This window comes from Dipodomys spectabilis, unplaced genomic scaffold (assembly GCF_019054845.1).
Source record: "Dipodomys spectabilis isolate Male_0828 unplaced genomic scaffold, ASM1905484v1 ptg000197l, whole genome shotgun sequence".
In the NCBI taxonomy this organism is placed as follows: domain Eukaryota; kingdom Metazoa; phylum Chordata; class Mammalia; order Rodentia; family Heteromyidae; genus Dipodomys; species Dipodomys spectabilis.
In genome coordinates, this window is record NW_024870874.1 from 7,600,955 (window position 1) to 7,617,396 (window position 16,442).

Here is a 16,442-nt window from a genome sequence, read left to right on the forward strand (position 1 = left end):
ACACATTTTAGAACATGTTATTCTTAATTCCTTTCTTAAAAATAATGCAATGCATTAAAATATCGACATTTCAAATGGAAATTTAGTGAGTTCTTTGAAGAAACTCTGAGGGAATGGAAGGTGGTGGACTTATTGTTTTAAATCCACTGAAATAATTTTTCCCTTTTATTAATTGCTTCTGACTTTCCTTTGAATCCTAAATTTTATCCATCTAGGCTCTTAGAAAATGATAGCACATTCTGTTTCATATCTACCCTCATTGTCAATTCTTAGGAAGTAATATATAGAAGGAGAAAGCATGTACTTTGGAATCATGTACTTTGGCTTGACTCCTCACTCTGTGACTTATTAACACTATGATCTTAGGCAGTTTACTTTATCTTTCTGACACTTAGTTATTCTTATTGGCACAATAAGTTAATCCCATGTTAACATGGCCTAAACTTATAATATCTAACATTCATTGAGTACTTACTCTGCATCTATTAGGGTTCTCAGAGAAACAGAACCATAAATATGTGACTCTGTGTGAGTGTATAAATTATTATAAACAATTTGCTCACATGATTATGAAGACAGGCAAGTCCAAAATTTGCAAGGTTAGCTGATAGACTGGAGACTTTGGAGATCTGATGTTCTAGTAAGAGTTCAGAGACTTCTGAAGAGTTTGCTTTTGACGGGGCAGGCTAGTCTTCTTGTCTAATTCAGGCCTTCAACTTAGTGACTGAAGCCTACTTAAATTAGGGCAAACAACCTTTTTTTTTTTTTTTTGTCGGTCGTGGGGCTTGAACTCTGGGCCTGGGCGCTGTCCCTCAGCTCTTCAGCTCAAGGCGAGCGCTCTACCACTTGAGCTGCAGCGCCACTTCCGGTTTTCTGGTGGTTTATTGGAGATATTAGTCTCACGGTCTCTCCTGCCCGGGCTGGCTTTGAACCGCGATCCTCAGATCTCAGCCTCCTGAGTAGCTAGGATTACAGGCGAGAGCCACCAGCGCCCGGCAAACAACCTTTTCTTTAACCCAAATTCACTGACTTGAATGATACTCTCATTAAAGAGCACCTTGATAGTTAAGTCCCCTCTGCAAGCATTTCCCATTCATTTAGTGAAAACAAATGACACCAGATGTGACATAGATTTTTAATAAATGGCAGTCTTTATTGTCAACATCATTCGTTTATTGTGAAACATATTCATTTCTCTGTCCAGGTTCTAAGATTTAACCATTCCTGTCCTATGAACTAGACCCAGTGAGTCCACTAAATTACTGAGATCAAACCTCTGCAGATTCCTTGCCTAGTTCCATGTTTGTGACCTTTGCTTTGCCATTGATTTTGATCTCCAAATTTTCAACCTATCTTGTATACTTAGATTACCTGCTCTGTGCATTTATCTTAATATAGACTTTCCCTGGCTTTAGGGCCAATGTACTATGTTTGGGAGAGCGGCTGTAATGGAGCGTCATTAATGGAGTGGCTTAAACAACCAAAACATATTGCTTTAATTTAGGAGGTGGGAAGTGTGAGGTTAAGATGTCAGGCTTAATTTCCTCTGGGAATAGTGAGAGTACAATTCAGGCCCTTTTTCCTGGCTTCTGTTGGGTACATTGGCCATCTTTAGCATTCTTGGGCTTGCAGAGGTACCAACCTTAATGTCTTCCTTCATCTTCACAGAGTATACTCCTTGTGTGCCTATCTCTATGACCAAATTACCCCTTTTTATAAGGACCGCTCTCACAGTGATTAGATTCCCTGGCAGTGAACTCATTTGAACTTGATTATCTCTGTAAAGATCTTATCTCCAAATAAGTTCACTTCAGAGGTGCAATGATTGTGAGACACCAATATTTTAGAGGGACAGACAATTCAACATATAGGTATCAATATTTAAGAACAGAATGTGATAAGGAAATAGTTTGAAGCTGTAGAGTGCCATGTGTGTGGTAAATTATAGAACCTTTAAACATTATGTGCGTTATGATTGTGATGATGAATAAATAACACTGAGGTAGTATAGAAGATAGATAATAAGTGTCATACTATGAGAATAATCGAAGATTATCACTGTGAAAAGGACAAAAGAAAACTGGAGAATGACTTGTGAAATTTTGTTACATTTCTACTAAGAATAAGAATGCCAAATATTAGAAAGAAAAGAGAGAGAGCGCATGAGCGAGCTGATTGATCCTGGGTATGAACTCAGGGTCTGAGCACTGCACCTGAGCTTTTTTACTCAAGGCTAGCATTCTGCCAGTTGAACCACAGCTCCACTTCTGACTTTTTTTGGGAGTTAATTGGAGATAAGAGTTAATTGGAGATAAGATAATTGCAGTTTTCTGCTTGGGATGGATTACAACCAGGATCCCTAGATCTTAGCTGCATGCGTATCTAGGATTATACACACAAGCCACTGCGCCTGCCTAGAAAGAATATTTATATAATGCAAGATTTTATATATGTAGACATTTTATTGAGGACAAAAAAATAATTGTGGCTGGGTTTTAAGATTATGGAATTTAATATTTCTAAGTTATAACTCAGAAAATGGGAGGAAGTGCTCTGGAAGACTGATCCTTCTATGGGATAAATAGTTTATAGTTGCATTACATTTACCATATGGTTAAAAATGACTTGATTTTCTTATAGCTTGACCAGTAGTAATGTTTAAGAAAATTGTTTACAATTAGTGTTCTTACGTGGACTATAAAATAGTTTTATTGGAATTAAAAGCACATTAATTTATACAGTTTCTAACCTATTCAAAACATCGATTAAGACCATGGGAATAGAAGGATGTATGTTTTATCTAAGAAGTTAGTTTCACAAGGGAACTAAATTATCAACATAGAATGTGGTAATATTTGTTCAATAATTAAACAAATTGAATGATAGGTACCATCTTCTCTAGTGGGTGCTAGGGATATAGTAGTTAGGAAAAATCTTTATGATCTCTCTCTCTGTCTTTCTGACTCTGTGTGTGTGTGTGTGTGTGTGTGTGTGTGTGTGTGTGTGTGTGTGTGTGTGTGTGTGATTACACCACGGGGAAAGAAGTAAAACCCAGACTGGAGAAAGGCCCATGCATAATTTATATAGAATCAGTTTTATTTCAAAAAAGTTATTAACTTAGCTTCAGTCCGACCTGGCTAACTCAAAGAATCCATGCCTGGTGATGGCAATAAGAGAATCCTTTTAAAAATTAAGAGCCATCTTATTATCAATGGTTTCATTGAGTTGGAGCTCCTGCAGAGTTCAAAAGGAAGGGAATCTGGCTTGGTGTTTCCTTTAAAGTTCATTTTTCTAAAGCAGTCATGGAAGCAAGTGATCATGACATTTCGAGATTTGAAAAACAACTCTTAAATGCCTATAAAAATGATTTTCCCTAACCTATCATGATCTGTGTTACAATTTGTGCCTTTTACAATTACTTACTTGTATGTCTTCTTATTTTTACTTTTTATTTTATATTTATTTTATATTTTATTGCATATATCTTGAACTGTTAAATTGCTAATTAGGAGCAATTTATGAATTAATTATCTATTATTTTTAATCTGCTCTTAAAGTACTCTTGCACTTTAGGGTTTTTAGGGTTTTTGTAGTATGGATCTTTTACTGCCAATATTAATGTACATTGCCTATATATTTATCTAAAATACATAAAGATTAATTGAAGTGATTTAAAGGTGCTCAAAGTAGAGTCTTGTTCCATGGTAAATCTTTTTTAAAGTTTTATTTTATTGCAAAGTTTTATTTTATTTATTTTATTTTATTGCTGTACAGATGCCATACAGTTACATGAGTAAGGCAATGACTACATAACTTGTCGATCATTGTTACCCCTTCCCTTGTTGTTGTCCACTATCCCTTCCCTCCCGACCTCTCATCCCCCATGGTAAATCTTGAACCAAATGCTGAATCTATTCTTTGCCTGTATCATACTTTTGTTCTGGAATTCACAGTGGAGATGGGGGAAGGAGAGGGTGAATGCAAGGCCACTACTGCTCTCCTTCCATAAACTTCTGGGAGCTTTATGTGTTGGTACCTCTTACAACGACATCAAGGCTTTGCTACAATGAAAGAAGCAACATCTTTTCTCCTCAACTTGTGAACAGGATCTGAAACTTACATTATGAGCTATACAATGGATTTACATATAGCCTTCTTCCTCCCTCCCCCCCCAAATAAAGAAGACACTAAACTTTCCTCTCAATTTGAAATCATGACAATTTTTTAAAAAAGATTGAAGTAGTTACAATAAAAGTTTAATAAAAGCTTAAAATACCACTAACAACCAAATTCTGCATTGAGTTTAATGTTAAAAAAATCAACTGAGAAGTCTGAATCCAGTGTCATGATGCTCTTTGAATTCTTCTGAGAAGTAATGGTAGTATCATGGTATCAAAGAACTGGGAACATGCATGAATAGGGGGAAGATCAAGAAAAATAAGAGAAGTTCCACTATTGACTGATCATTCTTCCAATGAATGATTCTAAACAGAATCGAAGAAACCATCTTTATCATGATTGAATTTTAACAATCATCACCTTGCCTGGATGTGTAATCCCAGTACTAAGGTGGTTGAGTTTGGAGTTCATGAGTTTGAGGACAGGTTGGGAAACTAAATGAACAGAGCAACAAATGATTAGAGTGGAATTGTACTCTATTTTAAATTTAATTTTTTGGAAAAGTTACTTTGGCAGTCAAGTGTTAGAAAGGAATAAATAGTGGTGTTCTTGTACACATACCCAGAAGTCATTAAATTATTTGGTTGCTGAGGGTCATGAGAAAGCATAGCATTTATTTTACCTGTTATGGCTCATAACAAATAGGAACCTGGCTCCACTGTCAGGATCTGCTCAGAGGACATCTAAAAGAGATGTGTCATCTCACATTTTGGAGGAGAACTTTAGCAGAAAGAAATCAAGTAGCTTTGATTCCAGATGTTATATTAGTTCCAGAATGACAGTCACATCTAAGAAAGGACATGGGCATTTTTGGCCAAACGAGACAGATACCTAATGTAAAGTTTTTATTCTGGGTCCTACTGACAGTGCCTAAACAAGCTAGATGGGCAAAGAGTCTCAGTAAAAGAAACACCAAATAAAACCCAGCAAATTGAATCTATATGTCACCTGGGAGATATCCTAACACCCATTCGAAGTGTATTTTGTTCCTCTTTTAGGTAGGTAGAAGCCAGGTGGAACTGTGTTACTCCTTTCCTTCCATCGACTCCTGGGGATACTTGTGCTTGGATCTCTGGAATGTGATTATCTGACAGTAATGGTAGTAATATTTTGACAGTTACACAGGCTTCCCTCTGTAAGCTTTGAAAACTTCCTGCCAGCAACGCAGTGGCATTTCCACCATAAAATCTTAAGGCCAATTTATTTCCCTTCTTCCTTATTTTCTTGGTTTCAAATATGTTTCTTTTTGCCAATGGAAATAAAAATCAGGAATTCGAGAGCAATGTTATTACTTGTCTTTCTTAGTTCAGAGCTCCCCAACGTGAGCTTGTAAAGGATGTAGCATTCTCATAGGGCAGTTAATCACCTTTTCTTGCCAGTTGTTCCAGCCACCGTCCATTCTGTGGCTTTTGCCAGTGGCATCATGCCCAGATAGAATAAAAGTCAAATCCAAATAGTGAAAAGCATGTAGAGGCCACTTTTCTAGAGTAGAGCGGCACTGACTACATGTCATAATGCTGTCTATTTGGTTGTCATTGAAGATGGTTGACTTTTATTTATTCATTTATTTTTGATAGTATTGCTTATTACCTCTTAATTTTTTGAAGTCAGATAGGCAATTCACATGAGTGACTAAAAGGTGATCTTTCTTTCTTTTTTTTTTTTTTTAAATTTTATTTTATTTTAATTGAGAACATACTGTACAGAGGGGTTACAATTACATGGGCAGGATAATGCATACATTTCTTACCAAGCATTGCAGCCTCCTCCTTTGTTTACCCTTCACCTCCCTTCCCAGCCTCCCCCCTCCCCCCCACCCAATCATACCCCCCCTCCCCCCCCCCCCACCGACATTGTAAAGCTGGTTTTGACATGACATTTTGTACTTCTCATTGTTGCAACAGGTCCACCTGAATCCTTAAACGACTTGTTTGTCCCCGTCTCCTCCACATGTTATACTGACATCAAATATAGTGAAAGCGGGGGTTACACTGTGGGGGAGGGACATACAAAGCAACAAAGAAATAATATTATAAATGCGTTAGAAACACATGCATGAAAGAAACAAAAACATTAAAATACATATTTGAGGGTTCGTTTTCCTAACATCACATTCTCTGACTTTTTCCGCTTGACTCATACCTATACTAGATATTGCAAATAAGGGAAACCATGGGACCTATGTTTCTTTGGGCCTGGCTTACTTCACTTAATATAATTTTTTCCAAGCCTTTCCATTTCCTAACAAATGGGGCAATGTCATTCTTTCTGATGGAGGCATAGAATTCCATTGTGTATATATACCACATCTTCTTGATCCATTCATCTACTGAGGGGCATCTGGGTTGGTTCCATATCTTAGCTATGGTAAATAATGCTGCAATAAACATAGTTGTGCTGGTAGCTTTAGTGTGGCCTTGTTTGTGGTCATTTGGGTAAATGCTAAAAGGTGATCTTTCAATGCCAATAATGTGCATTCTTTAGTTTCTTTTCAATGTTAACATCATTACCTCCTCCCTGCAAATTCTTATAGTTGCAGAAGTTAAGTTCCTCATTTCTTGGGGGAAATAAAGAATGCACACAATGCATGCTACACATCACCAATCCCTAGATATTCTCCTGAGCTCTGTAGTGGCCCCATAGGCATTTAAAAATTTGAGAGTTTAGTCAAAGTCAAAAAGTCACTCTAATAAGAATTTTTCACTGGTTTTGAGTATAAAGTAAAATTGGAGATACGCGTCTCATGGACTTCCTTTCCCAGGCTGCCTTCAAATTGCAATGCTCAAATCTCAGTCTCTTGAGTAGTCAGGATTATAGGCTTGAGACATGAGCACCTAGCAAACTATTCTTAACTACAACTTTATTTTGATAATCCACATATCACATGTCCATTTAAAGTGTACAATGATTTTTTTAGTTGGGTAACTGTCATCATATTCAACTTTAGAAAATTTTAAACTCAGTGCGGTTGCACATGACTTTAATTCCAACTCTTCTGGAGACATCAAGCCCCACTACCAAGAAACAAAACCAAACCAAACAACTCTTCTGGAGATGGAGACAGGAGAATTATGAGTTTGAGGCTGACCTGTGCTACATAGCAAGACTGAGACAAGACTATGTTACAGGGTAAACTTCTTCTCAAAAATAGTGTAAAGAAAAGCAAAAGGAATAAGGGTATAGCTTAAGTGGTAGAGTGCTTGACTGGTACACATAGGTTCCTGGATTCAATCCTCAGTAATACAAAAGGAAGAAAAGGAAATTGAAAAAGAAAAGAAAACTTTATTCCTTAAAAAAAACTGCATATCTAATAGAAACCATTATTTGTGATACCCACATCAAGCTACTTTCTTCCTCTTGTGATTTTTCTTTTCTGTACTGAGGTGTTTTGAATTCAGGGTTTCGTGCTTACATGGCAGATGTGAAGCCTTGTGAACTTTTTTGCCTTGGCCTCAAACTGTGATTCTCCCAATCTCAGCATTCCATGTTGCTAAGATTGTAGGCATGCACCATTGCACCTGGCTCCTAAGCAACTGGGCATCTATGAATTCATTCACTTTGGAAACTTCATATAAATAAAACAATGTCATCTTTTGTGGCTGACTTCTTTCACTTACCTTAATTATATCTTTACACGCATTTAGAGTTCGTATTGAGAAATCTACTGTTATTTGATTAGGCATGCAATTGTATGTAATTTGTCTTTTCTTGTTTGGAGCTTTCAATAGTGTTTTTCCATTCTGTGTATTTAGAGTTTAACTATAGTATGTCTACATGTGTTTCTTTTCTTATCCTATTTGGTATTCTTTAAGTACCCTGTCTTTCCTGAAGTTAAGGAAGTTTTCTGTTATTATTTTAATGAATAGATTCTCAATGCTCTTATTTTGTATTGCTTCCTTTTCTTCTATACCCATGAATTTTACGTTTGGTCTCTTATGGAGTATAGGTGTTCAATTTCATTCATATTTTCTTGGTATTTTGTGCTGTTGATGTCTTTCACTGTTCAATCTACTCTTCAACTTCTGATAGCCTATTTTTAGCTTGTTCTGTGTTACTAGCTATACCTTTAACTTAGTTTTTATTTTTAATTTAGGCTATTGGAATTTTCACTTCCAGAATTTCAATTTGAATTTTTTCCTAAGATTTCTCTCTATTTAATTCCTTTATTGTCTTCTTTATGTCATTTTTTGTCTGTTTGAATTCTCTAGTTGTTTATTTGTATGGTTTTTGAAGTCATTCAGCTGTTTATACACCATCTTAATTTCATTGATAACTCTTGTCATTATTTTATTGAAACTGTTTTTTGTTAGTTTTCTTCTTCACAATCACTTAAATGTTTTATTGTGAGTTGTTAGATTTTTGAGAGAGACATGTTGCCTTGCTTATTTATGAATTTATGGCTATTTTCTCCCCTCTGTAATTTATGTGTATCAGAGCAGTATTTGGTGGAAATTTAGTTGATGATTTCTTACAGATTACTTAAGACTGGGCAATGTCTGTGTTATTATAGTTTTTTTTCCTGTTACTAGATTGGTAGAGTGTGGTTCAGTTGTTAATCAATTTCAATCTTTAAGACACTACATGCAGAATTCTATACAGAGTGAGGAAACCTGGCTACAATTGCTATTGCAGATGATAAACCACACCCTTGTGTTTGTGGAAAACTCTAGTGAAAGATAATCATGACTACTGTTTCAATACCATTACATGAATATAGAATCAAAGATGTATCTTCATACTCTAAGAAGACATTAGTTAGCTAGAATTGTAATAGGAAGCACAACTAAGAAGTAAATGGATGGGAGTAAATGACCTATATTAAAATATAAAACTAAAAAGTAATTGGCCTATAGCAGACATACAGAAAAAAAACCTCATAGTTAAATGAATAAAAGGCCAAAACAATCCGATAGTAATAAAGCCAAATATGTGTGTTCATATATATGTATTACATATATACACAAATATATGTATTTGTAATACATATATAAAGTCATATGTAATACATATATATGGGTGTGTATATAAATATACATATATATTTGTAGTATTCAGGAGTCTGTCGAAACTATGATTTAGGTTAGGAAAGCAATACATGGAGCCACTTGGTAGTTCCCTGGCAGTGATTACTTAACAAACTTCAGATTTAAGCGTTTAAGGGTCTCATCTAAGGTTGTGAGATTTTTCTCTTGACCAGAGAGGGTGGAACCACAATTACCACATCCATGCCTTCAGAGTCTCAGCTGCCTGTAATTGCATCTCTGCTGTGTGCCTTGGCAGGTGTTCCCAAGGCTTCTTCATTGCCAGGTGTCTGGAGCAGCTGTCTTTGCTGTTTCAGCTGCCTTTGATGGTAGCCAGTGCCAGCTACCCATCTCTGCTTGTTAATATAATGGCTGCCACATCAGTGTCTCTGTTGTGTGGCTTTACAGGAAATCCCAAGTCTCCATCATGTGGTGCTACCAGGCTGCCACTGACATCCAAACTGATGGTATAGCTTTCCATAGTGTAAATTGTTCTGTGGGAGCCCTGTCAGACATAAGTCCTTCTTTTTATTGATTTATACCCAATTTCTATGGCAAAATGTCCTGTGAGTCAGTGAGCTGTTATCACTCCTTATCCCCAGCCATGAAAAGTAACATAGTCTCTAATAGGCACTTTCTCAAGAAGCCATGATCTGAGATAAGGAGAGCTAGAGAAAGCCTTACTTATCACATGCTGGAGTGGTCATGGCCTCCCAAATCCTTGTCACAGGATTAAGGCTTGTGAATTGTATGGACTTTTCCTGCATCTGGAGCAGGGACTCCATTGGTAGGACGCTCTGTTTACAGTTGTATTGCAGTCTTCAATTCCCTTCCCATAATCAGGGAGCTGGGAACTGGCTCAAAACTCCCTTTCTTCCCTCCATCCCTCCCTCCCTCTCTCTTTCCTTCCTTCGTTCCTTCATTCCTTTCTGCCTTCCTGCCTTCCAGCCTTCCTGCCTTCTTGCCTCCCTCCCTCCTTCCCTTTCTTCTTTTTTTGCTTCCCTGCCATCTCCTTTGTGGGTTCTGGTTCTTTATTTTATTTTTTTATTGTGAGAATACTGTACAGAGGAGTTACAATTACATGGGCAAGATAAGGAGTACATTTCTTATCAAGCATTGTTGCCTCCTCACTGTTTCCCCCTCCCATCCCTTCCCATACTTCTCCCCTCTCCCCACCTGATCCTCCCCCCACCCCCCCAAAGTTGTTAAGTTCATTTTTCGACATAATGACTTGTACATCTCATTTTTGCAATGGGTCCACCGCTATCCCTAGTTAAACGATTTGTTTTTTTCCCTTTCCCTCCACAAATTATACCAACATCAAATACAGTGAAAGTATGAGTTATACTGTGGGGGAGGGACATACAAAGCAACATAGAAATCATCTTATAAATATGATAGAAACAACTGCATGAAAGTAAAAAAAAACAAAAACAATTTTGAGTACTTATAGTAACTTCTGTGTTACCAGGTTCTTCTCATTTACAGATTGAAAATGACAGATGCTTCTAATCTGTTATCTAGCCCTACTTTCTTCTAATAATATGTGAACAAGGGCCTGCTCATCTGCAGTTTGCACTATTGAATTTTTTTATTTTTTATTTTTTTATTTTTTATTGTGAAAATACTGTACAGAGAGGTTACAATTACATGGGCAAGATAGCGAGTACATTTCTTATCAAGCATTGTAGCCTCCTCCTTGGTTTACCCTTCCCATCCCTTCCGAGCCTAGCCCGCACTCCCCCACCCAATCCTCCAACCCCCACCAAAGTTGTAAAGTTCATTTTCGACATGACAACTTGTACTTCTCATTGTTGCAACAGGTCCACTTGTATCCTTATTTAAACGACTTGTTTTTCCCCTTCCCCTCCACAAATTATACCTACATCAAATACAGTGAAAGCAGGGGTTATACTGTGGGGGAGGGACATACAAAGCAACAAAGAGATAATCTTATAAATGCGTTAGAAACAAATGCATGAAAGAAAAAAACCATTTAAATACATATCTTAGGGTTCATTTTCCTAACTTCACCTTATCTGACCTTTTCTGCTTGACTCATACATATACTAGATATTGCAAGTAAGGGAAACCATGGGACCTATGTTTCTTTGGGCTTGGCTTACTTCACTTAATATAATTTTTTCCAAGTTTTTCCATTTCCTAACAAATGGGGCAATGTCATTCTTTCTGATGGAGGCATAGAATTCCATTGTGTATATATATATCACATTTTCTGATCCATTCATCTACTGAGGGGCATCTGGGCTGGTTCCATATCTTAGCTTTGGTAAATAATGCTGCAATAAACATAGTTGTGCTAGTAGCTTTAGTGTGGTCTTGTTTGTGGTCATTTGGGTAAATGCCCAAAAGTGGGATTGCTGGGTCATAGAGGAGCTCTATGTGGAGTCTTTTGAGAAACCTCCATACTACTTTCCAAAGTGGTTGAACAAGTTTACACTCCCACCAACAATGAAGTAAGGTTCCCTTCTGTCCACATCCCCTCCAGCATTTGTTGTTATTAGAGTTCTTGATTTTTGCCACTCTAATTGGATTGAGGTGGTATCTCAATGTTGTTTTGATTTGCATTTCCTTTATGGCTAGGGAGGTTGAGCATTTCTTCATGTGTCTATTGGCTATCTTTCTTCTTCAGAGAAGTTTCTCTGTAAGTCTTTAGGCCACTTATTTATTGGGCAGTTGTTTCTTTGAGGATTTGTTGTTAGGGGATTTAATTTTTTGAGTTCCAAGTATATTTTAAATATGAGACCCTTGTCCGTTGTATAGCTAGTGAAGATCTTCTCCCAATCCGTAGGCTTTCTATTGATCTTGCTAGCTGTGTCCTTTGCCAAGCAGAAGCTCTGCAACTTCATGCTATCCCATTTGTCCAACCTTTCTTTGATTTGTTGTGTTTCCGGGTCTGTATTAAGAAAATTTCGGCCTGCGCCAAGGAGACCTAGGGTTTCTCCTATTCCATCCTGTAATGTTTTCAGAGTGTCTGCTTGGACTCCGAGATCTTTGATCCATTTGGAGTTGATTCTGGTGCAGGGTGATATATAAGGATCTAGCTTTAGTTTTCTACAAGTAGTTAACCAATTTTGCCAGCACCATTTACTGAAGAGGCTGTCTTTCTTCCATTCTATTATTTTAGCTCCCTTATCGAAGATTAGTTGGCTATAGGTCTGTAGGTTCATTTCTGGGTTTTCAATTCTATTCCATTGGTCCTGAGGTCTGTTCTTATGCCTGTACCAAGCTGTTTTGATTACTATGGCTTTATAGTAGAGTTTGAAATTTGGTATTGATATTCCTCCAGCAGTGTTCTTTCCATTGAGGAGTATTTTTGCTATTCGGGGTCTTTTATTGTTCCATATGAATTTTTGGATTGCCTCTTCTATTTCCTTGAAGAATGAGGTTGGAATTTTGATAGGTATCTCGTTGAATTTGTAGATAGCCTTGGGAAGTATTGCCATTTTCACGATGTTAATCTTTCCAATCCAGGAGCATGGAAGTTTTTCCCTTTTTCGAAGTTCTGTTTTGATTTCCTTTTTCAAGTTTTTAAAGTTTTCATCATAGAGGTCCTTCACTTCTTTGGTTAAGTTAATTCCTAGCTATTTTATATTTTGTGTGGTTATTACAAATGGAGTTGCTTTCTTAATTTCAGCCCCACTTTTCTTATTGTTGGCATACAGAAAAGCCATTGATTTTGGGGGGTTAATTTTATACCCTGCTACTTTGCCAAAGTTTTGAATCAGCTTGAGTAATTTGGGAGTGGAGTCTATGGGATTCTTTAAATACAAGATCATGTCATCTGCAAAGAGGGAGAGTTTTATTTCTTCTTTCCCTATTTGGCTCCCCTTTATGTCTGCATCTTGTCTTATTGCTGCAGCTAGGCATTCTAATACCAGGTTACTCAGGAACAAGACAAGGATGTCCACTCTCTCCACTTCTCTTCAACCTAGAATTCTGGAGGTTTATACAGATGATCTTCTCTGGGACCCCAAGCTTTGTCCTGGTCCTCCTGTATCTTGTACATTTGAAATCTGCACACTTGCTTTTCCCTCTGATTAAATCACTTCTAAACTTATTTTTTTCTTGGTAACAATCTCAGCTATGTATCTGTCACAACCCACTATGCTTAATTTTCTTAAGTAGGAAAAGCTAAACATGGAAAAGGAAAGAAAGAACTCAGAAGAATGTGGAAAAAAAACCCTTTGTCATTTAGTGATTCAGACAAGTGAAACATCCTTGAATACCGTATCATTAGAACAGGATAATGATCCCATTTTGTTCTACCTATTTAAAAAGATTTCAGATTAAAATCACAACATTCTCATGATTGTGAAAGCTCTGGGAAGGAACAGAGTTTTCTGTTAGTAGTAAACTTTTGCCTTACCTTTTTACTTCTTGGCCTCAAGAAGTAAATGACTCATATCCTAAATAGCTGTCTCAGATATTTCTCAGCCTGCCACCTATATTTTTCAACTTTCTCTTACATTGTGGGTGATACTGGGGGTGGTGAGCACTTTCTGGGTCCTTTTCTTATGTGGTGCTCGCTACATACACGCCATGATTATGGCATCTCTTTTTCTCCTGCATTAGGACTGACCTCATCGATGTGCATTATTGTTTTTCCAGGAAAAATGACCAATGAGTCAAACCAGGCGATGAATTCTAAACTTATTTATCATCCTTTATTAAAGAAGGCTCTTGTTAAAATGAATTGCAAGCTAATGAAAAAAGTGATAAATCATAGTCACTCACTAATGCTGCAGCAAGAAATGATATATGAAGTTACTTTACGTTAGAGATTGGCCTTAAGTCAATTGAATCTCAGAGACAAATTGTGCAAATAGGCCTTCTGAAAAAGCCAGAGATAAAGGAAATCTAAAGAAATACCTGGACCCTAAGTGCGAGGTGATTCGATATGAAGGTATCTTCAAAATTTTGCCCTAGAGTAATGTCAAAAATGTTATTTGGAAAGGCTTTGCTTGAGTATTTGTTCCCATTCTGAGTTTATCTTTTCTCCCAGAAAATGAATTACAGTGATTCAACATGCATCTTGCTACATTACCAGATAGTCTTAATAACACTAAACTTTAGAGTTATCTAGGGCAAATAAAGATGCTGAAGGAGAATTCATGGGCTTAAGAATTACTTCCAAAGGCTTCTTTCTTCAATGAATACATGAAATTTCACCTGAAAAGAGTCTCTCACTCTTCACTTAGAAAGTTATTTTTGGTATGTGTGGTTTCTTTCACATTTCTCTTTCCTCTTTCTTTATGGACTTTCTTGTCTATGTGAAGATTATTCTGCTTTACTATAATGATGAGAAACAATATAATGGAAAGTATTTGAAAATGCTGTGGTATCCTAATGAATGATTTCCCATGCCAGCTTCACTAATCTCCATTAAACATTGTTATTGATTAGATGCTGAGAGAGCAAGTTGTGGAACAATGGCCAGGGATGAGATCAAAGTTATGATCTTTACCATGAGGGAAGTTTCACACATGATAATAAACCCAAATTGCTCACTCGATACCTATAGTCAATTCTCTTGACACACATTATTGACTACTCTGTGCTATAGTACCAAAATTACAGAATATTATTGAGTATATGTCTGTCTTTGGTTTAGCAGTTAATATTTGTCTCTCAGGACAGGTTGTACCAAATTCCTGATTCCTCCAGTGAAAAGAGAGATATCTATTTTAGTTAATCTAGTAATTAATTCTGGTATTTATATAAGTTGATTTATTTTATCTTCATATTTGTGTATGCATACTATGTGTTCTACACAAAAATATAGATTTATTGGTATCTGATTACATGCTTATGTGGTATACCAAATCAAGTGAATATTGAAATAAGTTCTTTCTATTTTAGCTGGACCAGCCCAATTTTGAAGAAAGGCTATAGACAGCGCCTAGAATTGTTGGACATATATCAGATCTCTTCTGCTGATTCCGCTGATAATCTGTCTGAAAAGTTGGAAAGGTATATCCTTACACATTGTTTATTAGCTCAAGAGAAACAGCCATACTTTTATTTACAGAATATATAACTGACATATGATGTGGCTTAGGTTTTTCAGTGACAATCAGTTAAAATCCTTAAACTGGTCTCTTCTAATCTTGTCTTTCTCTGTACCAGTTCATTGAATTTTCAGCTCTTTGAATATGATTTCCACTACTGTGTTTCTAAAAGTACACTGAAAAAAAAGGACATCGACCAGAATCGCTGAAGACCTCTCATCACACATAATGTCACAAGTCTTCTATATTATCTTACCGTTATCCACCTAAAATCATTTCTTTGGTTTCTGTCCACTTTCTTTTCCTGGCTTTCCCATTGGACACATTTCTTTGATAGAGAAGATGTCCTCCTCCAGGTTTAGCTCCATTTTGTTACCATATTTTGATTTAGTATAATTGATGAGAACAAACTTCTCTGTGCACAAATGTAAAAAATATAAATATTTATTTATAGATAGATAAAGGTCACTGGGTATTATAGATAGTTTGTTTTTTTAGCAAGCTTTAAAGAAAGCCATCCTTCATGCCTGAAGACTGCCAATCCTGTCTTCAAATCTCAGTTATACACTCTTCCTTTTACAATGACATAGAACCATGCTGAGTTATGGTGGTAACTTGATAGTAATGGGAATAGTAATTGATGAAATGCAAAGCTTTTATTCTAATTCTGTAGTTCATACCTGTGGTTTATTCAGGTTTTCATCTCTGCATAATTTGAAAATTAAGATGAGGATAACATTTACAGGTATTTTATTCCCTTTTGAAAAGTTGAAAAGGAAAATGACTTACAGAGCAGTGGCATTAACTAAATACATTTAGCTGATGTCTTTTATTTAAAAGTAAACACTATTAGATTTCAGCCAGTTTCAGGGTCTTTCTATTTCTATGCCTTTCCTTACTACAAAATCTTATCCTTACTACGATCTTATTATTTGCCATTTGCCAAAGACTTTTTTCTATTAATAATTTTTTAAATTGTGAAGATACCATACAGAGGGGTTATAATTACATGAGCAAGGTAATGCTGGCCAAAGTTGTAAAGTTTGTTTTTCGACATAATATCTTGTACATCTCGTTGTTGCAATGGGTCTACCTGTATCCCTATTTAAACAATTTTTTTCCCTTCCCCTCCCCAAATTATACCTGTAATGAATGATTCCAGTAGTTAAAAATGAAATTTGATTTTTATTTCGTGCTTCTTTTAAAAACA

At 36.4% G+C, this 16,442-nt stretch overlaps 1 protein-coding gene across 1 annotated transcript in view; it reads left to right on the forward strand.

Moving 5' to 3' along the window:
- Cftr (CF transmembrane conductance regulator) overlaps window positions 1-16,442 on the forward strand; it is a 143,985-nt gene that overhangs the window by 19,677 nt on the left and 107,866 nt on the right. The window contains exons 5-6 of the mRNA XM_042695895.1: window positions 14,051-14,127; window positions 15,053-15,194. Of these exons, the coding sequence (XP_042551829.1) occupies window positions 14,051-14,127; window positions 15,053-15,194 (219 nt within the window). The remainder of the gene's footprint in view (window positions 1-14,050; window positions 14,128-15,052; window positions 15,195-16,442) is intronic.